Source organism: Podarcis gaigeae (assembly GCF_964106915.1).
Source record: "Podarcis gaigeae genome assembly, chromosome: 5".
Taxonomy (NCBI): domain Eukaryota; kingdom Metazoa; phylum Chordata; class Lepidosauria; order Squamata; family Lacertidae; genus Podarcis; species Podarcis gaigeae.
This window is the reverse complement of record NC_139681.1, coordinates 1,909,808-1,933,444: the sequence shown is the minus strand read 5'-3', so window position 1 is coordinate 1,933,444 and position 23,637 is coordinate 1,909,808. Positions and strand designations below refer to the sequence as shown.

General features: G+C 44.7%; 2 protein-coding genes across 6 annotated transcripts in view; one reads left to right on the top strand and one right to left on the bottom strand.

Annotated features, from left to right (window-relative positions):
• Window positions 1-211: 211 nt before the first annotated feature.
• Window positions 212-21,143, bottom strand: MANSC1 (MANSC domain containing 1). 4 transcript variants are annotated; one of them, XM_083738903.1, is made up of 4 exons: window positions 20,696-21,143; window positions 5,766-6,087; window positions 3,370-3,510; window positions 212-2,020 (listed from the first exon to the last, which is right to left on the bottom strand). In XM_083738903.1, exons 2-4 carry the CDS (start codon window positions 5,977-5,979, stop codon window positions 1,200-1,202), a joined length of 1,176 nt encoding a protein of 391 aa, XP_083595029.1. In that variant the 5' UTR covers window positions 5,980-6,087; window positions 20,696-21,143; the 3' UTR covers window positions 212-1,199. The 4 variants fall into 4 exon arrangements, with proteins under 4 accessions (XP_083595029.1, XP_083595030.1, XP_083595032.1 ...); XM_083738904.1 differs by lacking the exon at window positions 20,696-21,143 and adding an exon at window positions 6,408-6,654; XM_083738906.1 differs by lacking the exon at window positions 20,696-21,143 and having other exon boundaries at window positions 4,477-6,087.
• BORCS5 (BLOC-1 related complex subunit 5) overlaps window positions 21,063-23,637 on the top strand; it is a 43,649-nt gene continuing 41,074 nt past the window's right edge. Inside the window, exons 1-2 of one of the 2 annotated variants that reach the window (XM_083738984.1) lie at window positions 21,063-21,241; window positions 22,649-22,792. In XM_083738984.1, coding sequence (XP_083595110.1) covers window positions 21,184-21,241; window positions 22,649-22,792 — 202 coding nt within the window. In that variant the 5' untranslated portion in view covers window positions 21,063-21,183. Of the gene's footprint in view, window positions 21,242-21,295; window positions 22,793-23,637 lie in introns of those variants that run through there. The other variant, XM_083738983.1, reaches the window with a different exon arrangement.

Sequence of the window (23,637 nt, the reverse complement as noted above, 5' to 3'; positions counted from 1 at the left end):
CTAACACTTATCTATATTGCTGTGAAAAGCTGATTTTGGCCGATCTAGTGGTAGACAGAGAAGCAGCAATGAATTCAAATAGTAGAGCAGCAGATTTAGGTTGGATATCAGGAATTGCAGACTAATGAATCAAAATGTCCAGAGAAAGTATCTGTACCAAGAATTTGAGCAGATGATTATGTTTAAAACATACAGAAACAGCAATAAACCGTTTAGAAAATCCAAATATGATTTGTTTTAATCTAATTACAAAATACATTGAAGCAGCTGTAGGCTATAGTCTTCAAGTGACCAAACAATGTTTTTAAAGGGGGAAATGTTATCTAAATTGTGTTTGGGTTTATTTTTTCAAAATTAATTGTTACAGCAAATGATGATGCAATATTTCCCATAAGAAAACCCTCATGGCAGAGCTATATGCTATTAATGTGGGGCTGCTGCTAAAATGGGATACTCGTTTCAAGTTCTCCATAATTGACCTCACTGTACTGCGTGCTCCACTGGCCCTACCGCCCAATGCAATGAGGTCACAAGGAACATGGCAGGGAGTCCCCGTTCTTAGCAGAGGCCCCGTGTTTCTTTTAACATTTTGCTCTGCCCCATTTTGACTGAAGCCTGGTCTAAGTGTTATACTTAGCACTTTGTGTGAGAAGCGAAATGGAAAATGGTTTGCTCTGAAAGCCTCTTGTGTGCTGTGTGGCATCTTGTCTCCAATCACACAGATGTTTGTGTTGATTTTTTACTGTGTGTGGAAATACAGTCAGACACAGACAGTATTTAAACTAAGTTCTGCCTTCTGTTTCTGTAATGTCTAACATCACCACTCTTTTTGGGCAGACTGATTACCCCCTTCCTGCATGCCATATTCTCAACCATTCAGAGAAAGAGGTTGTCAGTCTGGCTGCTGCACAAACTGATCTGGCTAAGTGTAAATGTTGCCCTTATTATGCAAGTGGGACAGAATGCCAAACTATCCCAGACTTCTTGTTGCAGAAAGCAGGGGATTCGATATGCAACCAACACATGATACACACCGCAAACAAGCAAAGATACCACATGAGAACTCCATTTGTGAGGGAACTGAAACATTTAAACTTGACCTTGTAGGAAAGATAACATGTTCTCTGCTGTGACAAATCCAATCCATCTATAAAGCTTCCAAATTTACCACTAATGTACTTCTTCATGTTTTTCCTCTGTCACATGTTCGCATACATGCCATTGATCAAGTAGTCTAGCTTAGTGTAACGCCTTCTCTGAAGAGATTCAAGCATCTTTCTACCCACCAGCACTGTAACTAAGAGAAAGAAGACAACCCCCAAAAGCAAGGCAGCTGTAAGTATGCTTTTGTCACCAAAGTGAGGGGAATGTTCCTTGCTGGACTCTCCATTAAGCATATCGCCTTTCAAGCCTTGTTGCCCATTGCCAAGATGGACATCATGTAAAGAAGCAGAAGAAATCTTCATAAGCAGTGGGCTGAGGCTACCAGAACTAGATCCAGCAGAGGTAGATGGGTTGGGAACAGTGGTACTTCTTCTTAGATTTGTAGTTGCCCAAGGTGCATTCTTATGATAAGCTGTAGTAGACCTAGTGGTTGTTGCCTTTCTAGGAGACACGTGAGGAATTATAGTACCAGGCTGGGTGCCATTGGTAATAGTAGGTGACTTAACTGTGGGCTGTGCAGTGGGAATACCAGGCTCAATAGCATTTGGAGTACTTGGGGACAACAAACTCTTGAGTTCAGGCACTGTTGAAGAACCCAAGCTCTTTGAACCATTTGCCCTTCTGCTTTGTGGATGCTGGGAGTGTCCATCCATCTCATCTATGTGTTTATCATCTATGTGGTTCAATATTCCCACACTCTTTGGGGGAATTGGCTTTTGCAAAGGACCTGACCCATGCAGAGGGCTTGTTGGGCTGTGAGGATTGAACACAGCAGCCAGTGCGGACCCAGACTTCCCATTCACAGCTGGGTGGGAGAGCTGAACTGAAGGAGGAGTTGGCATGGGGACCTTTGCATCTAAAAAGGAAGAAAGGAGGTATATTATTATTTGTTAATACTCTCAACAAGCAAGTCCCCACACAAATACAAATTAAGGGTGAAGAGCCCTTAATTTATTTTAGAATCACTATCCTGCACCCCAGTAGAGGAGACACACATTCTGATTCTGCTTACAAAGAACCCTAGAGATTGCAGATTCTGCAGGAATGTTGGGAATTATTATTATTATTATTACTCAGAATCCTATACGGAACTACAATTTCCAGAATCCCTTGCTGGGGAACCATTACTGTCAAAAAGTTCAAAACTAGCTCTCATGTATAGTTTAGACATGCCTTCAGTTCAATGGGATTTGCCTCCTGGGAGGGCTACAATCCTATGCACACTTGCTTGAGAGTAAGCCTTATTAAATCTGGTGGAAGTTACTTAAGAGTAAACTTTCCTAGGACCAAGTATGCTTAGATGCTCTAACACAACACTACAATGCACAAACTGTACAATCTGTGGAACATCCCTATTGGTATGGTGAAGCTGTGTTGTCTGCCAATGGTCTGGCTAAAACAAGAACACACCACAACACTTACTTGATCTTAGAATCATATAACTGTGGGTTTTGGAGGGATCCCAAGGATCATTTAGTTGAACCCCCTACAGTGCAGAAATCACAGCTAAAGAATCTTTGACAGATTCAGTTTAACAGATTGCAATACATAATAAAATCAAAATTTATCATAATATCAACATAACCCTGTTTAGGGAAGTTTTAATATTTGAAGTTTTATTCTGTTTTTAAGTGTTCTGCTGGGAGCTGCCCAGAGTAGCTGGGGAAACCCAGCCAGATGGGAAGGGTATAAATAATAAAAATTATTATTATTATTATAACCACCACCACCACAACTTCATTATCTATACTGCACCCATCTGGCTGGGTTTCCCCAGCCACCCTGGGCAACTTACAGCATATCTGAAAATATAATAAAAACATCAAACATTAAAAACTTCCCTAAATAGGGCTGCCTTCAGAGGTCTTCTAAAAGTCAGATAGTTGTTTATTTCCTTGACGTCTGATGGGAGGGCATTCCACAGGGTGGGCACCACTACCAAGAAGGCCCTCTGCCTGGTTCCCTGTAACCTCACATCTCGCAGTGAGGGAACCGCCAGAAGGCCCTCGGAGGTGGACCTCAGTGTCCGGGCTGAACGATGGGGGTGGAGATGCTCCTTCAGGTATATTGGGCTGAGGCCATTTAGGGCTTTAAAGGTCAACACCAACACTTTGAATAAAACAGTCAATAATAAAACAGCAACATGAAGCAAGAAAATCTTCCACTGTCAATCAACACTTTTTCTTTTTAAAAATCATTGTTTACCTTTTATCATTCGGTAAGTCACCAGTCCTGACACTTGTCTCACCAGGAAGGTTTCATTAGTGGGATAATAGAACAGGTAGCAATTTGTGTAATTTCCTTTGCTCCTGGTATTAAAGACCACATAGTTGCACTTCTTGCTGTCTGGAAAACACACACACAAACACACAACCTAAATATACTGTAACACTGGAGAGACTTTATATCTGATATATTTATGATAAGACATCTCAATCTAGAGTGGAATAGTCCTCAATATTCCGCCTTGCTGGCTTAGTTCCCACTTGGGTGGGAAACCTGTTTCTGGGCTGTACCATTCCAGAGTTTGTTCGTTCATGTGTGTGTGACTAGCTAGCTAGTCAGTGTCATTATTAGCCTAGCTTTCTACCTGATAGGCTAGTTTCTATATGAATAATTATTTTTTTCATATGGTGGAGCTCCCCTCATTCTGAAGTGGTATAGCCCAGTCATGACGTCACACTCACTATGAGAAGAATTCCAGACCTTTGTCAGGCTCCAGAAGTGCCAGAGTTTAGGACAGCCCAATGTTAGTTGGAGATTCAGAGTTGCATCCAGCCAAGTTCAATTCAATGTAGACCCACTGAAATTAATGAAACTAAGTTTGTCATGGCCCTTAATTTTGATGGGTCTACTCTGAGGAGGACTAGCAATGGGTACCACTCTCATTCTCCTCCCCAGTGCCCTCTCTGAACTTGAGTCACAGACAGGGCAGACTCTGGTCTTTAAAATTTCAGTGGTGCTCTGTGCAAACCCCAAAATGGTGCCACCTGCCTCTCGCCTTCCATTCTGTGCACTATGTCATGGTTGCAGTATCCTGCAGAGCCCCCCTTGGCTCAGTGCTGCCCCAAATCTGCCTCTGGGCAGAGAGGCTGAAAAAACTCAGAGGAACTGGTTCATTAACCTTTCAACTTATTTTGTGACATTTTTATCCCACCCTCCTTCTGGAGTACCAGGCAACCTGTGCTTTTTCTCCCATTCTGTACACTCATATATGCTGTGAGGTAGATTAGGTTGAAAAACCACACCAGCAGCCGGCTCTGTCCCATACTGAGAAGGAAAAGACTCCACTGTTACTAGCTATGCACTCACCAATCCATTCCTGCATTGCAGGGGATTGGACTAGATGACAATCACAAATTGTGGGCGTCACAATTTAATGATGTCAACAAGCTGGAACGTGTGCAGAGGAGGGCAACCAAGATAATCAAAGGTCTGGAAACCAAGCCTTGAGGGAGTTGGCATGGTTAGCCTGGAAAAGAGGAGACTGAGAGGAGATACGGTAGCCATCTTCAGATATCTGAAGGGCTTTCACATGGAAGAGGGAGCATGCTTGTTTTCTGCTGCTCTGGTGGGTAGGACCAATGGCCTCAAGAAAAGAGCCTAAACATTTGGAAGCCTTTCTGACAGTAAGAGCTATTTGGCAGTGTAACACTCCCATTAGAGATGGTGGACTCTCCTTCCTGGGAGGTTTTTAAGCAGAGCTTGGATGACTATCTGTCATGGATGCTTTAGTTGAGAGTCCTGCATTGAAAGGGGCTGGACTAGAGGACCCTTGGGTCCCTTCCAACTCCATAATTATATTATTCTATGATTCATCCTAGTCAGCAGCTGTGAACTTGGCTTTCTAAAAGCAGCATGAATGTGAACTCTGGGAGCATCTGTTCCCCATGTGTGCCAGACATAGCTGCTTTAAAAAAGCTAGGTGGTGAGACTACCAGCCAAGATGAGGGTTAGAGTGGGCAGGTCTCCTGAGTCTTAAACCTGAGACTGAAGGGACAAAGCCTGTCAGAAAAGGATTGAAACATTGGGGTCCGGAAGTGGGACGTAGCTCCAGGGCAGGGGGGCTCAGGGTGCGGTCTGGTAAGCATCATGGAAAAACTATTAGGGGGGGGGGCAGATTAAAGCAAGACTCTAAGCCCTCTTCTTGAATATACTCAACATTAAATTTTCTATACTTCATGATTTCCAGAGATATAGATGCTCTTGACATATAGCTGCACGTGGCTGGAAACATGGGACTGAAGGAGGGGTGGGGAGAAGTCACATTTGGAGAGGGGATTAGAAGGAAAGCACTAGCCATATCTGAGCTCCCACAACTGATTGCAAGCTCCAACTCAGTCCATCCCAGCTCATTTCAAGTGCAGTCAAGTGACACATATGATAAACATAGACTGATTTTATGCCAGCTATAGCTGTCATGGATCCCCATAATCACCCCTCCCTCAATTCTGGGAACTGTAGTTTGGTGTAAGTGCTGAGAATTCTATAATTCACACACAGGACAATAGTTCTCAGGGTTTCCTAGAGTGGGGAAATGACTGGCTGTCAAACCAATTTAAGCCTATAATGTAGATGCACCTAAAGAGCACCGTTTTTACCTGCACCCAAGCAGCAGACATCCACACAGGCTTCCCAAGATGAAGCATGGATTGGATCTTCCCCCCGGATGCCTTTGGAAAAGGCTGCTTTGATGTCAATAGTGATGTTCTCCATCTTCTCCGTGGAACACACTTCATTTTGGGATGGCTTTGGCAAGGTATAAAAGGCCATGGCAAAGAGGCAAGCGGAGCACCATGCAATCCGGATGGGCATCTCTTTCCCTTAGCTGTGACAGACTCCTTACAGATCTTTTGTTACCATCAGGGTGAGTAAAACTCAGGGTACAGCAATGTTAAGAAAGCTGTGGTGTTTGCATTTGTTCTAGTGAAAAAATGATGAGATAATATCTTACTGTTTAATGCCACAAACAAAAATAAATTCTCATTTCCATTAATACTCACGTATAATTAATTTTTCAAACCAATTAAAAGGACGTTTGTTGGCATCCATCTGTCTTGAAAGACAACAGAGTGCGCCTCCAGGGGTGAAGTCCAACGGCTGTGTGACCTCCCCAGGGCGCCAGGCTGGGCAGTGAGTGTGGAGGTCCTGGGCTGCCCAGGCGACACCCCCCTCTCCCACAAGATATCCCACAAGAGAGTGAATGTTTAGGGTCAGAGTTTTCCTTCTCTTAGATGGGCCACCTTTTCAGGTGGATGCTCCTCACTTCCCTCTACAGCATGTGCAGAAACTGCCTTCTTGATGGTTAGACCCACTATTGGTCTGGTCTGCTCAATCCGCCAGAGCCGGTCTTCCCATGCAGGGGAAGTTCCTAACTCACCGAGGGTTTGAGACCCGTTGGCTACCCTCACCTGGTTTAGCTGGCCAGTTGAAGCTATTCCCAGGGTGTGGCCGTTGTCGCATGCTGACAGCTTCTAGGAGCCAACAGGTGAGAGCTGAGTGCAGGGTGGGGACTCCAGAAGGAGCACAACACTTCCCCTTGCACCCCATACAGCCTTGAAAGCAGGTATGTGAACTAAAACAACAAAATTAATGTTAAGAGTAGAAAAAGGATGCACACAGGTCAATGTGCTGCTGGATAAAATCAAAGGCCCACTGAGTCCAGCACCCTGCTCTCAAGGTGGTCAGACGCTTATGAGGCCTCAAGTGCAACAGCAGCCGTCTCCTCACTTGTGATTCTAAGCAACTGCTATTCAGAGGAATACTGCCTCTGACACTGGAGACAGAACATCACCCTCAGGTTTTGTAGCCATTGGTAGTTCTTTAATCTTCTTTTAAAGGCACCCCAAGTTGATGGCCATCATACCCTTTGGGAGTGAATTCCACAGCTCAACTATGCATTGTGTGCAGTAGCACTTTGCCTTTCACGTAGCTCATGAAAAACAACAGGCTTCATTTGTTGCAAATCAAGAGGTATACATAAGTTTCTCAGATATCTGCTTCTTGGGGGATTTTTATGCAAGACATTCCTACTCTCAAACCAGTAGTTTATTTGGGACATTGAATGTACAAAATAGGGAGAACCCTCTATGCATGCGAGTTTCCACATGCCTCAACACTGCACTTAAAGGGCACAGAACCTCTGCACTTCCCTCTAAGCGAACAACACTCACACCCCAGTGATCTGTGGCTAAGAAAGAAGCTGTGTTGGCTCAAAGAGTCTGGCACATGGAATAACGGTGTAATCCTATGAATGTCTCTTACAGGGCTCGGGAACAGATGAACAATTTGGAACTGTCCTCTTATATCATTTCCCTAGGTATAGTTACATTTGTAATCTCTTATTTATTGCACCCGATGTACATTACATCTAACATATGGTTGAAAACATGATGAGCATATTTGTTTAAGGCTTAAGAAAAAAGGCAAATTAAACACATTCTCTTTCCCATGCCACTTTTTCTTTTCTGGGTAGGCAACCTAGATATGAGCCACTAGTCTTTCAAAAAAATTAGAATCATCCTTACAATGAGTGAAGGGATGAAAAAGGAGGGGAAGGATAGTGAGAATAGTGAAGGAAAGGGGATATAATGAAGGGGCTCTTATCCTCACAGTAGCATAAAACATGTAACTCTTCCAGCTTTGCTTCTGATTGTATTTTAATGTCCTGACACTCTCAAATAACATATTTCAAGATTTCTGAAGCTTTTCTGCATTTGAGACCCACAATTTTTACAAGACTATCAGAAACTGGAGTCTGCTAGGTCTGGCTCCCACCAGGTTTGTGGCAATTAAATACATTGAGAATTGGCATCCATCTGTCTTGAGAGACAATGGAGGAGCTGCACCTTTGGGGGTAAAGTCAAACTGCTGGAAGGTTACAGAACTTGTTGTGGCTGCAGAGACCAATTTGGGAAAGACATTTTTGTGGCATTTTATTATTAATGTTATTAAACTAATTAAACAATTTGCAATGAGTTTAATTTATTAAACTAATTAAACAATTTAGCTCAGCAATGGAAGAACCAGACTGAAAAACCCATGAACATATGCGAAAATATTATCTGGGATACAGCAATGTCTGAGCGTCTCACCAGACACAGGAGGACAATTACAGGCTTAACAAATAGAGACACCTTCCATGGAACGTGGACCCCTTTCTTTTACTAGGTTAATGACCAAAAATCAAGATCTCGTACCAACTGCTCAATATTCTCAGTGGAAAGGTTACATAAAGTAATATGTCTGAATGTTGAATGCTGGATAAGTGTTTACTAGTTTTTGGATGTGCATTTGCATTAAAAAAACCAACAATAATAAAAAATTTGTCTTAAAAAAAATTAAACCAAGCAATTACAGCTGATCTGTATCAATTACCCAGCTGCTCAGTGTCAGATTCTTGCAGGTTTTATTGTAATTTTAGTAGCTCTTGGACATTCTGGAAGGTCTCCTGCTTCATTGAACCAGGACTCCATTGAAGGTCTCTTTTTTAAAAAATATTTATTAACAGTTTTTATTTTAATTACAATACCAATAAAGAGTACAATATAACACATCTCTTAGCATAATTTTCTTAACTTTTTTGGACTCCCTCACATCTCCCGCTCCTGCATTCCTGACTATAAAATTTTATCCAGCAAATTTATCCCCTTGTTTCTATTAATATTATCTAATTTTCCAATGTTGTATCTCTAATTTAGATATCCTTTATTCAAATCTTAAAAATTTAAATATAACCTAAAATTTCCAAAACTTTATCTTTTCTTAAATTTAGCTTATCTTCATATTTCACTTCATCTAGCTTAATGGTGCCAAGTTGTTTATACTCTGGCATCCTTCTTAACATTCATACAATTTCAAAAGTTGCAGAGACATCCTGAATAAATCTGTTATTGCTCTGGTGGTGGTATCTTTCTCTCTGGATCTTCAGGTTCCGAAGGTGGGGATGCGGCTGATGGTCCAGGCCTCGGGAGTATTTCAATCCCTTTTTGAAGGTCCTCTCTGTAAGCAATCAAAAATTTGTCTCTATCTTCAGCTGTTTTAATTTTAACCTTCTTCCCTCTGAAGGTAAAGGCTAGACCCTGAGGAAATTCCCACCTGAAGATGATTGAATTGCTCCTCAACAATTTAACCAATTCCAGATAGGTAGATCTAAGGTCCAGAAGTTGTTTCGGAATATCTTTGTAAAGTTCAGCTCTTTTATCCAAAATGTCCAGTGACTTTTCGTAGTGTAAGCCTAGTATTTTATCTCTTTCCTCCTTTGATCTCAGGGTTATCAAGCAATCTCTGGGCTTATCTTTCTTCGCAAACTTTCCAAGTCTGAAGGCCGACACAATTTTGAAATCCTTTTCCTCTTCTAGAGGCCAAAATTTAGAAAATTCTTTGGTCAGGAACTCAATTAAGTTTCCTTGTTCAAGTTCTGGTATCGACCTCAATCTTAAGTTATTTTCCCGGTTCCGCAGTTCTATCATAGACAAATACATCTGTTGCTCACCAACTTGTTTGTGCAGTGGCTTTACCTCTTGTTCTAAATTTTCAACTTTTTGGCTAGTTGCCTCAGCCAATTTACGGTTTTCTGCAGTAGCTTCAGATAACTGTCCAATTGCTTGTACATTCAGGGCCACTTGTTCAGTTATTTTGTTTAAACAGGCTGCATTTTGATCAATCTTGGCCGTTTGTTCATCTACTTTCTTGTCCAAAGTTTCCAGTTTTTCCAGGATTTTCTCTAGAGTTGAACCCAATGCTCCTGCAGCCATATCTTCCCCCTGTAATTGCTCAGTTTCTTCTTCCCCTGCCAACGGCAGAGTAGGCACAGAAGATCTGCGTGCCTGTGAGGCTAAGGCTAAAGTTGTTTGTCTGGTTCTAACTCTGGCCTCTTTTTTTCTTGCGCCACTCATACCAATTTTGTCTAGCAGTCAAGGTCAAACTGAGTTGTTCCCATGGGAATAAAACAGCCCAGAGAGTAAACAGTCAAATGGAGGAAGGGAAAGAGAAAGTAAAGTTAAGTCACATCTATAAGTCCAAAATCCTCTAGAGGGAGCTCATAATGTCTTAAGGGAAGAAGCCAAGTCAATAAAAGTCAATAAAATCCGATTTTGTTTCCAGGAACCTTCAGTTAAATTGTATTTAGCAGAGTTGGTTTAAAAAGCATTACTTTGTCTCTGACAAGTGCCAAAGTGGTGTTTCAAAATATCAAGTCCATAAACACTCAGATTGTAGCCAGTCCCAATTACAAAGTATCAAAGTCTGCAGTCTGACAGTTCTATTATTCAGGCAGTCCCAATACCTGGGTTTCTCAGTAGAAAATGTAATTCCAAAAGAAGAAGTTTAGCACAGTCCATATAACAGATAAATCACGGAATTAAATTAGGTCTTCACTTTACACAGAAGCAGTTTCAATGAATGCACAGATCAATCTTTCTTTTAATGCCTCTTCAAAGGCTCCAAACATCCAGATCTTTTGCTTTGATGTTTAAGCAGCAGCGGAAGATGGACTTCCTGTTTGCATCTCTCCGCTTTCAGCCAAATTTAATAGTAATTTAAGCTCGAATTTTTTGTAGTCCCCTCTTACTCACGGGTTGTTGCTTTTGGATCAAATCTTTCCAGGAAAAAAGGTCAGCGCTCACCGACAGCGGCTGTGCGGCTTCACTCCGCAGGAATAGCAATCGACTCACAGCGCCGCGATACCCCTTCCACATTCCGGAGCCCCTTACGGGGTTCCTTCTGCGTTTCGGGAGCCGCTTCTGGCGCCCGCCGAGTCCCAGGACCACAGGCTCTTGCTGCCTGTGGGTTTCCAACGCGGGTCTCCGCTTCACCGTAGCGGACGACCCGTTTTCCGCGGAGCTTCCCCTTCACAGAAGGAAGAGGACCGCCATTGCCGTTCGCGCCGCCTCCGGAAGTCCCCTCCATTGAAGGTCTTGCCTCCTGTCCCATCCATTCTGCTCAGGTGTGAGTCAGATACCAACACCACCACCACCTCAGGGATGTGTGACTCACACCACATAGGTGGTATTTGCGCAGTCTTCAGAGCACAGGTGGGGGCGAGAATGTAAGGATGTGTTTGGGCCCTCTCCTTCCTTCTTTCCTAGATCCAAGGCAGATTTCACCAAAGTAGCTGGATTTCCTGTGAAAATCCACTTTCCCAAAGAGAGCTTGCCAGAAAGGCTTCCTTCAGTTGGTTTATGTACTAAAATACTGTGAATTGCCCTCTTGCCCATGTTACTTTAAGGAGTGCTAAAACGTTATATACATTTAATGTACATCTACGTTATACATTTAAAGGCACAAGCGCAGGGCCAGAGGAAAGATGGCAACCTTAGTTAGGAGGTAAAGGGAGAGCTTGAGAGGATTGGGGGAGAAATGCGAGTTGCAATCTTAGGGTGCTTTGCACTACAGTTGCAATTGAAATCATTCAACCCCCATTGCAAATTGGGTTTATTATCAAAATTTACAGACTTTCTGCTATTTGCAATGAGCAAATCAAACAAAAACAATTGAAATAGCTCAAAAAAAAGATGCTTCAAGGTCTTTCCCCACTTGAAGCATCCAAAGTCTCTAGGAACATTCAGTACCTTTAATATTTTGTTGTATCCTGCGCCTTGTTTGTGAAGCAAATTCCTTTGTTCCAGCCTCATACATATTTTTCGGGGGGGGGGGGAATCCTTATCATAATTTATCATCATCTCCCACGTAGTTCAGGTGAGAGTTCATCTAATGTCTTCATCTAATGTCTTTCTCAACAGCCCGGCATACAGAAATTACCGTATTTTTTGCTCTATAAGACTCGCTTTTTCCCTCCTAAAAAGTAAGGGGAAATGTGTGTGCGTCTTATGGAGCAAATGCAGGCTGCGCAGCTATCCCAGAAGCCAGAACAGCAAGAGGGATCACTGCTTTTGCTGTGCAGCGATCCCTCTTGTTGTTCTGGCTTCTGAGATTCAGAATATTTTTTTCTTGTTTTCCTCCTCCAAAAACTAGGTGCGTCTTATGGTCTGGTGCATCTTATAGAGTGAAAAATATGGTAAGTCACTGGAGCGAGTGATGAAGTGATGCAGGCCCAGTTCAGATATGATGCTTTCATTTATCCTGGATTATATGCAGGTTTATAGTAGAGAATAAACCAGAGTTTCCCAGTTTGAATGTCACAGAAAACTGTGGTTCACCCAAGCTCCTGAAACCTTTCTTATGGACTTGGAGTATGAGAAAAGAAAGGAGAGAACTCCTGGGCACACTTGTACGTGAGCAATTGTTACACTTGATTTAGGCTACATAACATTTATTTGCTTATTTGCTTATTTTATAAGCTTATTTGCTTATTTTTCTACCATCCTCAATCTGCACGATGCTTTACATAATATAGCAGGATAGACCTCTGCACTGAGGAGCTTAGAATCTGTAAATCAGCACAAGAGAGACAAAGGAAGAGAAGGTGGACACTGGAGGCAGGAGTAAATAGGCTTTAAAGATCAGCACCAACACTTTGAATTGTGCTCAGAAACGCACTAGGAGCCACTGAAGATTTTTTGGACCGGTGTTATATGGTCTTGGTGGCCACTCTCAGTCACCAGTCCAGCTGCCGCATTCTGGATTAGTTGTAGTTTCCGGGTCACCTTCAAAGGTAGCCCCACATAGAGTGCATTGCCGTAGTCCAAGCGGGCGATAACTAGAGCATGCACCACTCTGGTGAGACAGTATGTGGGCAGGTAGGGTCTCAGCCTGCGTACTAGATGGAGCTGGTAAACAGCTGCCTTGGACACAGAACTGACCTGCGCCTCCATGGACAGCTGTGAGTCCAGAATGACTCCCAGGCTGCATACCTGGTCCTTCAGGGGCACAGGACCAGGGAGTCCTCCACACCTGCCCCACCAAAAACTTCTGTCTTGTCAGGATTCAACCTCAATCAGTTAGCCGCCATCCATCCTCCAACCGCCTCCAGACACTCACACAGGTGGGCACATGTGATACATGCCAGATCAGCCTCCCCATCTGTAATCAGATCATGGATGAGGGAGATTTTATTCTGGGCTGCCCTGGCGCTCAACAGCAGCAGTCGCAGACCTGAGGGCTGCCCCAGGTTGGAGGAGGGGCTGGCACACGGCACCGTCACTAACTGCCTGGGCTGTGTGCCCCCCCCACCCAGCCTGCCCCTCCTGCCTCACCATACCTCCCCCTACTTAGAACCCCTGTAACTGGGCCTCCCCCTGCTCTCTCCCGCTCCTCTCCTCCCAGGCCCATCCCACCAAGCGCCCTTACAAAACAAGTATCCAAGTCAGATGGAGTTTTAAACTTCTTAATTAAAACATTTCTGTACTCCTTTCCCATATTCCTTTCTTAAAGGGAAGTTTTCCTTCTGCACATATGTTTTCCCTCTGCACATAACTGTTGCATTATAGGGAAGCATTGCATCTCTTTCTGCACATAACTGTGGCCTTATGGGAAGTCTTGCTATGGGAAGTATTGCTTCTTTTCTCTTGCATTCTGGGAAGTCTCACTTATAATCTTCTCTCTGTTCCTGCACACACTGTACGAACTTGCTCCAAACACCAAGACATTCCCTCATCGCTCCGTTCACCTAAAGTTCATGGTGACTTGTACTCCATGCATAGCTGACCACATCTATAGAACTTGATTATTGTATTCTTTCATGTTATGATCAATCATTAGTAATTGTTTTATGCCATATAATTAATTATGAGGTTTCATGCTTGTCTAGTCCCAACCTCGTTTCCCAGCCTTTAATCTACCAGTGATTAATGTTCACATGTAATTCCCACCCGTCACATGTAATTCCCACCTTGCATTTGCATTAACCAATAGGCAATGAGTTTCTTTGTGTTTGTATCAACCAATCAGCCACAAGTACACCTGTGGCAATGTTTGTAATATTCAATAAAAGAGAGTTCCCAGGGCTTCCCCGGCAGACGCCTCTCACATGACACCTACTACTCGTCTCCCGTGATTTTCATTCCTACATCTGGTGACCCCGACGTGCCAGATCCCTTACGCAGCCTAGCCCCTGAACTTCACTCGACTGGAAAAGTCTCAGCGCGCTACTTCGTGAGTATGGGGGGCGATTTGACTCGAATGCAGAAAGAGCATGCCAGGGAACTTTTTTCTCTAGTTAGGCAGCGTGTTGTGGGTGTTCATGTTTCCTTAAAAGAAATTGAAGAACTGCTTTGTGAGATCGCTTGCCAATTTCCCTCCTACCCTGAAAGGGGGTCTCTTGAGGTAGAGACTTGGCAAAAGATCGGGAAGACCCTCTTTGCAGAACCGAGGGCTCCAATTCATTGTCTGCTCACCTGGCAGAAATGTGCAGCTGCCGTTGCTAAATTAGGACCCCAGGCGTCTCCTTCGGCCCCTGCCCTTCTGGCTGTAGCAGACAATCCCCCCCCCTCCTTTGCCTCCATTGCAACCTTGCCAACCCCTCCCTACACCTCAGCCCACAAACCCATCCACCCCTCCCTTTCCTCCTTTGCCTGCTTTGCCTGCCACAACCCCTGCGTGCTCTCCTACAGGAGCTGTGCGCACCTCACTTTCTCTGGCTAGGAAGAAAGGAATTCTGTCCTTAGAGGAGGAATCTGTGTGGGCTGGGGAATTGCCTTCTGCTTTCCCTATTAGCTCTTTTGTTAATATTAAACAACAGCATTCAGAGCCCTACCATCAATTTATAGATAGATTGAAAGAAGCAGTCACCAGGCAGGTTGATAATACTACCGCCCAGAATGAACTGATGAAAAAATTGGCTTTTGAAAATGCAAACACCGACTGTAAGAAGGCTTTGCAGTCAATCATTAACCGTCCTAAATACGATCCGGCTCAGACGATTCAATCCTGTGCGGAAATTGGCAACCAGAGCCATGCCATGTCCTTGCTTGCCGGAGCCAATCCAAATTTGGCAGCCAACCAAATGCTTTTATTTGCTGCTCAATATGTAGTTTTTGAAAGTGAATTTAAGCATAGTGCAGTAGCCCTGTCCTGTTGGATGCCCTTACTGTGTTTATTAATGGAGCCCCCTCCAGGGGGGTCGTTGCATGGCAACAAAATGATAAATGGCACAGCCTCTACATTCTTCCACAGAAGTTTGCCCAGCATTCTGAGCTGGCAGCTGCTGTTAAAGTTTTGCATCATTTCTCTACGCAGCCAATTCCATGACCCCGTACGTGGCTTCCTTTAATGTTACTTGTGCCCGTATGGTGAACTGCACAAAAACCAACAGTGTGAAAATGGGCAAGGATAACTTCAATTGTTCTGATTATGTAAATATTTCATATATATATAAATACACAGAGCTGCCTGACGGCTGGTTTTGGTCGTGTCCAGGCTTCACGTTTAATTACATTCCTGCAAACATTAGCCATGGCACACCTTGCTGCTTAAGCCGTATGTCTATTATTTTACCAAAAAAGCATCATTTGTCCCGCTCTCGATATTGACGCTCTGTGCAATTGACTAATGATTATAACGATTTTGTTTTTCTCCCTAGCAGATCTGAATATTTCTCTCTAGCTGTCTCTCTTTTAGGAGTTCCTGGATTGGCTGTACGAAATAGCAGGAATATTAACTCTTTAGCTTGCTCCGCAGCAAAGGCTCTGAACTTTACATCACAAGCCCTTCATCTTTTGAATAAAGAGCAGAGTGAACTCCAGCATGGCGTCCTGCAGAACCGCGCTGCTATCGATTATCTATTGATGCTCCATCATTACGGATGCGAACAAGTGGAAAATATGTGCTGCTTTAATATCACTGACAATTCTAAGGCTATTCAAAAACAAATCTCTCATTTGCAAAATCTCACACATCACATCAAACAGGATGTTGGTTTTCCTGCTTTCTGGGATTTTTTCACCCAGTGGCTTACCGCTTGGTTGCCGAACCTTACTTGGCTTCGTAATCTCTTTCAATATGCTATCGTCATAATTTGCATGTTGATTTTATTATGCTGCTTCCTCCAATGCATTCCTGGCCTCATAAGTCTTTTCTCTCGGCTTCTCTCTCCCCCTCAGCCACCCAATAAAATCCTTGCTGCTTATTTTGCGAAATGGCAACACCAACAGTAAACCAAAGGGGAGATATGGGCAGATTTATTTCGAGCATGCGTTGGCAAACCACGTATCTCGTAGTATCTTCTGTCCCATCCTCCCTGGCGAACTTATTTTGGGCATTTGCTGGCACACCACTAATCCCGAAATATTTTTGCCTTATTTAACCAGTACGCCTCGCAAAAAAGAAAAGGGGGAGATAAAGGGAAGTTTTCCTTCTGCACATATGTTTTCCCTCTGCACATAACTGTTGCATTATAGGGAAGCATTGCATCTCTTTCTACACATAACTGTGGCCTTATGGGAAGTCTTGCTATGGGAAGTATTGCTTCTTTTCTCTTGCATTCTGGGAAGTCTCGCTTATAATCTTCTCTCTGTTCCTGCACACACTGTACGAACTTGCTCCAAACACCAAGACATTCCCTCATCGCTCTGTTCACCTAAAGTTCATGGTGACTTGTACTCCATGCATAGCTGACCACATCTATAGAACTTGATTATTGTATTCTTTCATGTTATGATCAATCATTAGTAATTGTTTTATGCCATATAATTAATTATGAGGTTTCATGCTTGTCTAGTCCCAACCTCGTTTCCCAGCCTTTAATCTACCAGTGATTAATGTTCACATGTAATTCCCACCCCTCACATGTAATTCCCACCTTGCATTTGCATTAACCAATAGGCAATGAGTTTCTTTGTGTTTGTATCAACCAATCAGCCACAAGTACACCTGTGGCAATGTTTGTAATATTCAATAAAAGAGAGTTCCCGGGGCTTCCCCGGCAGACGCCTCTCACATGACACCTACTACTCGTCTCCCGTGATTTTCATTCCTACACTTTCTGGCAGGGCTCAGGCACTTTTTAAACAGCTATAGATATGCATTTCCTCAAGACAGAGAAGTCTTTGCTTGTTGAATTTCTGCTTGCCAGGAAGAAAGCTATAATAATACTTAACTATTTTAACAGTAACAATATTTCATAGTTACAGATAGGTAGCCGTGTTGGTCTGCCATAGTCAAAACAAATTTTTTTCCCCCTTCCAGTAGCACCTTAAAGACCAACTAAGTTAGTTCTTGGTATGAGCTTTCGTGTGCATGCACACTTCTTCAGATTCTTCGTATCTGAAGAAGTGTGCATGCACACGAAAGCTCATACCAAGAACTAACTTAGTTGGTCTTTAAGGTGCTACTGGAAGGAAAACATTTTTTTTGTTTTGAATATTTCATAGTTAAGCGGATCCAAAGCCCTGCCAGAAAAGGAAAAGGAAGTGACTCCAGATCCAAGCCAGCCGCTCCATATTATAAAGCAATACTTCCTTCTGGTGGGTCAGATTACTGGGTGTGTCAACAGATTTCTATCACAGGGCAATTCAGCACATACAGCTAAGAAAAGAACTTTATATGACTTAAAGGGTGTCTCCATAACAGATATGATTGTGTTAAATCCACTGAGGGCAAGGGGGGCGGCCTGGGATCCACACCCTTCTTTTAAAAAACAGCATAATTACCTGCTGTGTGAGACAGAATCACACATTACATTATTATTAATACATCACACTTAATTTTCCTGGGGGAAATGTGATGGCTGAATAAGTCATTCTAAGAACAATATCCTGTGATTTATATGGCATTTCTCCTAACGCTTGAAGAATCTGAAGGACTAACAAGTTGAGGGAAAAGCCGTAAGACATCCTGACAAGACAGTAGCAGAGGGGGCTTCTCACTGGCCAGGAAATGGGTGTGCCATCCATTCCAGATGGCCTTGCACAGAAAAAGCAGGCGCACAGCTGAGGAGACTTCTTGAGCCAGGATCATACCCTTTAGCAGCAGCGTTCCATTTTCTGGACAGGAATAGCTTGGCTACAGTGATCCATGCTCCCCCAGTTGCTTCACAGTGTTTACATACGGCTGCCTGTGAAGATGTCCCAGAAGTCGCAACCAATGCAGAATATAACAGGCAGAATGCAAACTGCCACAGCTAGATGGCATCATATTATTCTCAAAGAGCTGTACTAGTTACCCATTCACTTCAGAGCCCAGTTCCAGGTGGGCATCTTTACCTTAAAACCCTCAATGACTTAAGACCCAAATACCTCTCCCTATTTCAATCTGCCCAGGCTGGCCAAGAATGTCCACAAAGACCCTTCCTAGAGTTCCTTTGCCAAAGGAGGTGCATTAGGCAGCAACAAAGGAGTGGTGCCCCAGTTGTGTAACACCCTTTTAATTTGCCCAGGCGTTTAAAATAGACATCATCCTATATGTCTGTTCTCCTACATTCAGTGTTTCAGAATTGGTTTTACTTATTTCATTTTTTGTAGTATTGCATTTTATTCTGGCGTGATTGCTTAAGTCATGTCCATTGGGTGCTGCCCTGATATTTGCAAAGATGAAGTGCAGTTCAAAAACATTTTACATAAAATTATTTAACACTAAGAGAACTATAGTTTGTGCCTGTTCTGAAGCTCATTCATTCACTGATGGGCAGGGTTTGTCACTTTCCACTTTTGTACAGTGTCCATGATGCACAGCTTAATTGGTAGAGCATGACTCTCTTAATCTCAGGGCCACATTGGGCAAAAGATTTCTGTATTGCAAGTGGTTGGACTAGATGACCCTCGTGGTTCCATCCAATTCTACAGTTCTATGATTCTAAGAATCTATTTCTTAAGCACCATTGACTATTATTAATTTGTACTGCATCACACCTCTGACATGAACTGGCTAAGCTGTTACAACCGGCACAGAATATTCAGGTACTCAAGGAGCAAAACAGTTTGCAGAACAAAGTCTATGAGGGAAGAGAACTGGTCAGTTTGGTTGTAATTAAAGCCCCAGGCAAGAGGTAGCTGTGGTGTGGTAAGAAGTCTTGGGATACAAAGAAGCAGACAAAGAGGCCTGGGTCTCATGAGGGGAAAGGGAGAGGGACCCTCCTGAAATACATAAGCTCACACAGCAATTCCCACCATCCCTGGACACTGGCCATGCTGGTGAGTCTGGAGGTGATAATGGTGGCTGCTTCATGCCCTGATTTTAGCCACATTATGCTCTCCCTTACTTTCTAAAAACCAAGAGCAGGGGGTGGGGCTGCACAAAAGGCAAGGGCAATGCTTCTCCAGCCCCCTTGCTGCTTGAGGAAAAGGGCCACGGAAACATTAACTGACTTAAGAACGCTGAAGCACGGGAGGAGCCCTATGATGCGCCCAGGGAGAAGGAAGGGCCTTGTCTGGGTCAGGACAAGAGACAGAGTGCTTGAAAAGCAGGGACCAAAGAAAACTGTGGGGAGTGGAAGCACAGAGGAGCCCAGGAAGGAGGGCTGTGGCAAAACCTCATAGATGATGCAGTATTGTGGGCTGAGTTAAACTAGAATCCGATTCTTAACAGACACATGGTTTTTAATTAATATTTTGAGTTATTGTATTTTAATGATGTTATACACGCCCCTGGACTCTGATGGGAGGAAGGCTGGTACGCAAATACAAATAGTAATCATGGTGATGGAAGGGTGGAAGTTCACTGCCAAGAACAGTTGCCGGTGGGAGCACTGGACTACTGCATTCCCCTGCACACACGATAAATGTGAAAAGGTCCACACATATCTCTTCAGTTTCTATGAAAGCTGGAACCCTGTGCAGTTGGGGTTTCAGTTCCTGTGGAAATTATGTCTACACCCCTGGGCAGAAGCCTACAGACATCCACACTCAATGTGTGGACACTGGGGATAGGAGGAGGAAACCTGACTCTGTTCACTGCATGAGTGGAGATTAATCTGCTTGTTGTGGTTTCTTCTGCCAGTGCTGTATTTTGACCTGGCAACCCCAAGAGGGCTACAAGGTCCAAAAAAGGGGTGGAGGCCTGAATTTGCACATGAAGTTGAGCCAACCAGCTAATGTTTGGGTGCAGGCTTCTAGTATTAATAATAGCCTTCTCACTTGCTGTTTTAGGGCAGAGGGCTGTGACTAAAAGACGACTTTGTGTGGTAGAAGCCTGAGCCCAGGCACAAAACAAGCTTCATCAAAATATAAAGTTCTGTTAGCTGACTTGCTTGGAGTTTTGGTGTCCCCAGAATGGACTATCAGAACTACTGCACCGTGGGAAACTATGGTCCAGAGCAGGGATGGAGACCTCCAGGCGCTCCAGATGCTGTTCGACTACAGCTCCCCTTGACCCTTGCCACTGGCCATGTTGGCAGGACCGCCCCGGCCCCGCAGGGCCACAGATGCCCCATCCCGACTTCGAGGAAACGGCGGCATCTGCCAAAGGCAGCACGAAGAGGACACGCCTCGTTCCTGGGCGTCTTGCGCTGCAGGTTGCAGGCTAGACTGCCAATCCGTTTTCTCCACCATGAATCCTAGAGCTCCTTTGGAATCCGGATCTTTCTTCTCTTGTTCCGAGGAGCAGTGAAGCAGAGTCGGGTCTGCAACCCCACGCGCTCCCACGGCCAAGAAAGCCACGAAGCGCTCGGCTCAACTCTGCTCCGATTTGGGGGGCTTACCTGGCAAGGCAGCCGGCTTCCTCGACCGCTGCGTGGGAAGAACTCGGCCTGGGAGTCAAGGGAGGAGCTGCGGGAAAGGAAGAGGAGGACCTGAGAAAAGCTGCACCCGAGCAGACGTCGCCTTCACTCAGAAAGAGCCAGGAGACGCTTATTCAGAGGGAATGATTTCTCAGAGCGAGCAACCCGATCGGCGCCTGCATTTACTCTGGTGGGATTTCCGGCCAACTGCCTTTAAAGCTGCGGCTCCAGGAATGTCTCCTTTAAGCCAGCGCCGCTGAGCTCACCGGGTTTGCCTCGCCCTCCGCTCCGCCTCCCGGCCTGGGCGAGGCTGACCCGGGAACCGAAAGAGGCTGGTGGCTGGGAAGGCGGAAGCGCCGGCTCCGGGCGGGCGGGCGAGAGAGAGAGAAGCGGCGCTGCAGCGGCGGAGCGAGAGAGGCCTTTGCCCGGCAAGCGCAGCCCTCCCTGCTCCGCCGGGGATTTCCCTGGCCATGGGGGCCGAGCAGAGCGCAGAGGCGGAAAACCGGCATCCCGAGCCCAGCGCTTCAGGTGGGGCTCCCTTTCCTTCCCACGGTCGGGGGTTGCTTTGGGTGCTCTTTAAAACGGAGCCCGTGCGCACGAGCTGCGCCTCTCCGGGCTGCTTCTCAGGAATGCTCCGCGGTGCAAACCGGGAGCAAGGCTCGCCTTGTGGGGCGCCTCTCATCTGCTCTTGCGCTCCCAGCCAGTGAGCCGCATCCCATCAGCTAACTTTGCGGGCAGCGGTGAAACAAACTTGTGGAACTCACGTTTTTAAAATTACTTGCTACGAACGAACGAACAGATCAGTCGGAGAGGAAAAGGTGTCTGTTCTAGGAGCCTTGCCCCCAATTCTCAAAAATGGCATCCCTGATCTGCAGCCTGAACGGGTACTCTCTCCTCTGCTATCTGCCAGCCCGATCACGTTTCATTCTGCTTACATGTGCAGACGAGACCTGGCTGATTTAACTGAGCACCATTTTTTATTACAGCCTTTTGCAGAACTTTCCTCTAATTTGTCATTCTCTTTATCTTAGCTGAGTTGACCAGGAAGAGCAAGATAAAATGCCACATTCAGGGCCAGTCCCATCTCAGGTTCCACTTTACAAGGGACACAGTTCATACATACATTTGCAAGTGACACTTTCTGCAAAGTGATGGGCGTGCATGTAAGAACTGGACCTTGGCCTCCCAAAATAGAAGTTATTAGAACTAGAGACAAGAACAGAAAATGTGCAGTCTAATAAGAAATTAAATTTCACAAGTATTATAGTGAGACATGTATACAGGCAGCTCCTGATTTAGGCGCCTCCAAAAGATGCATGACGTGCCCAGGCCCGAACCAGGACGTCTCCCCGAAACATCATAGAGAGGTCATGAGAAGGGGCAGAGTGGGCTCCAGAACGGAACTCCCACACAAAATGATGATGATTGCTTGTAATTCGCTCAGCGGCCTGTTTTGTGAAATCATGGTCTAAAATGGATTTTTGCCTGTCTCAAGCAAGCTAGTGTGCGTGGCTAATTCGTGCCCAAACCCCTGCCACAGGGAAGAGGAAACAACCAACACTCTGACTTTGTGTTACGTGCAAACCACAAGTGGTAAGCCAAGGTCTGTTCTTGTGGTTTGTTTGGGAGAAGTGCGTGTAGCATTATGTCAGGGGTCTGATTGCTCCCTCTCTGTGGCATAGGCAGAAGGGGCTGCGGGTGAATGAACACGGTGCACTGGCATGTTTCACATTTACAATAAACTGTTGTCTGCTTTAGACTATGGATTCAAATTATGTGCAAACCAGGCCAATGGACCTTTCTATCACAATAATTGAGTGTGTGGGTGTTTTACGACAACACGCTGTTAAGTCATTCTTTTTTGCTGGTACCAGATGAAGGGTAATCCTAGGTGTGCTTTGTGCTTCCTTATACTTGACTGGATATTTTCCCCAGCATCTCCTTCACCGGCCAAGCAGCGAGCTAAAATGGATGATATTGTGGTGGTGGCACAAGGGACGCAGTCTTTGCGGAATGTCAGCAATGACCCAGATGTCATTAAGTTGCAGGAAATCCCAACTTTCCAACCCCTTCTGAAAGGTAAGATGTTACATGAAAAAATAAGGTTCCCATGTCTGCCCCCCCACATTCCCCTTTGAGCCTCCTGGTCCATAACAGTGCCGGTTTTTGAGGATCCCATTTCACTCTTCTCATTTGTTTTGTCTTGCATTGCTGAGTCCTCATGCTGCTATAAAGTGGTAGAGAGAACTGGGTAAAACATAAACATGTTTTAATGTATTGATGTGTTAAAGCTAGTGGTTTGTAGTTTGTCCAGAAAGCAGTTATATTTGTGCTTCTAGTTCTGTTGAGTCATTTTGTTCTGCAGTGTGAAGAGATGAACCTTATGGGAGGCTTGGGATAAGGGTGGAGAACCCTTTTTGGACCCGGGATGCAAGTGGCAGGTGGGTCCACAGGCAAGATTGGGCGGGGAGCAATGAATGTACAGCTTCTACACACACTCACACACTCCTCTGTTTCTCCTCTATCAAAGCAAGAAAGAAGTATTATTGGAGTCCAAGGACTCATTCTAGTTAGGCAAAATCCCTCCAGGAGGGTGCAAAATAGATCTGGGGAGAAGGAGTGTGGCTGAGCAGGGAGGTGTAGCCTTGGGGAGAATTCTGTGGACCAGAGAGAGGCCTAGAGTACTGCATTTGGAACCTAGGCGTGAGGCTTCCTACCCCTGGCCTGGGAATAAACTGGGAAACAGTAGTGCTTTAGTTAAGATGGTATTTTCATGCCCATTACCTCAGACTAGGCATCCCCTTGTTCATAATCTGACAGTAAATTCAGTAAACGTTGCTCTTGATTTTTGGGTGCCTGTGCTGCCTGCATGCTTGCTTCTGCACTCTTTCAACATCATATTGATCTGTACATTGGTAAATAAA

Coding starts and splice junctions, on each gene's coding strand:
- MANSC1 (XM_083738903.1), bottom strand. CDS start 5,979: ATGCCCATCCGGATTGCATGGTGCTCCGCTTGCCTCTTTGCCATGGCC. Junction 3,511..5,765: donor TGTCTGCTGCTTGGGTGCAG/GTAAAAACGGTG, acceptor TGTGTTTTCCAG/ACAGCAAGAAGTGCAACTAT. Junction 2,021..3,369: donor GACTTACCGAATGATAAAAG/GTAAACAATGAT, acceptor CTTCCTTTTTAG/ATGCAAAGGTCCCCATGCCA.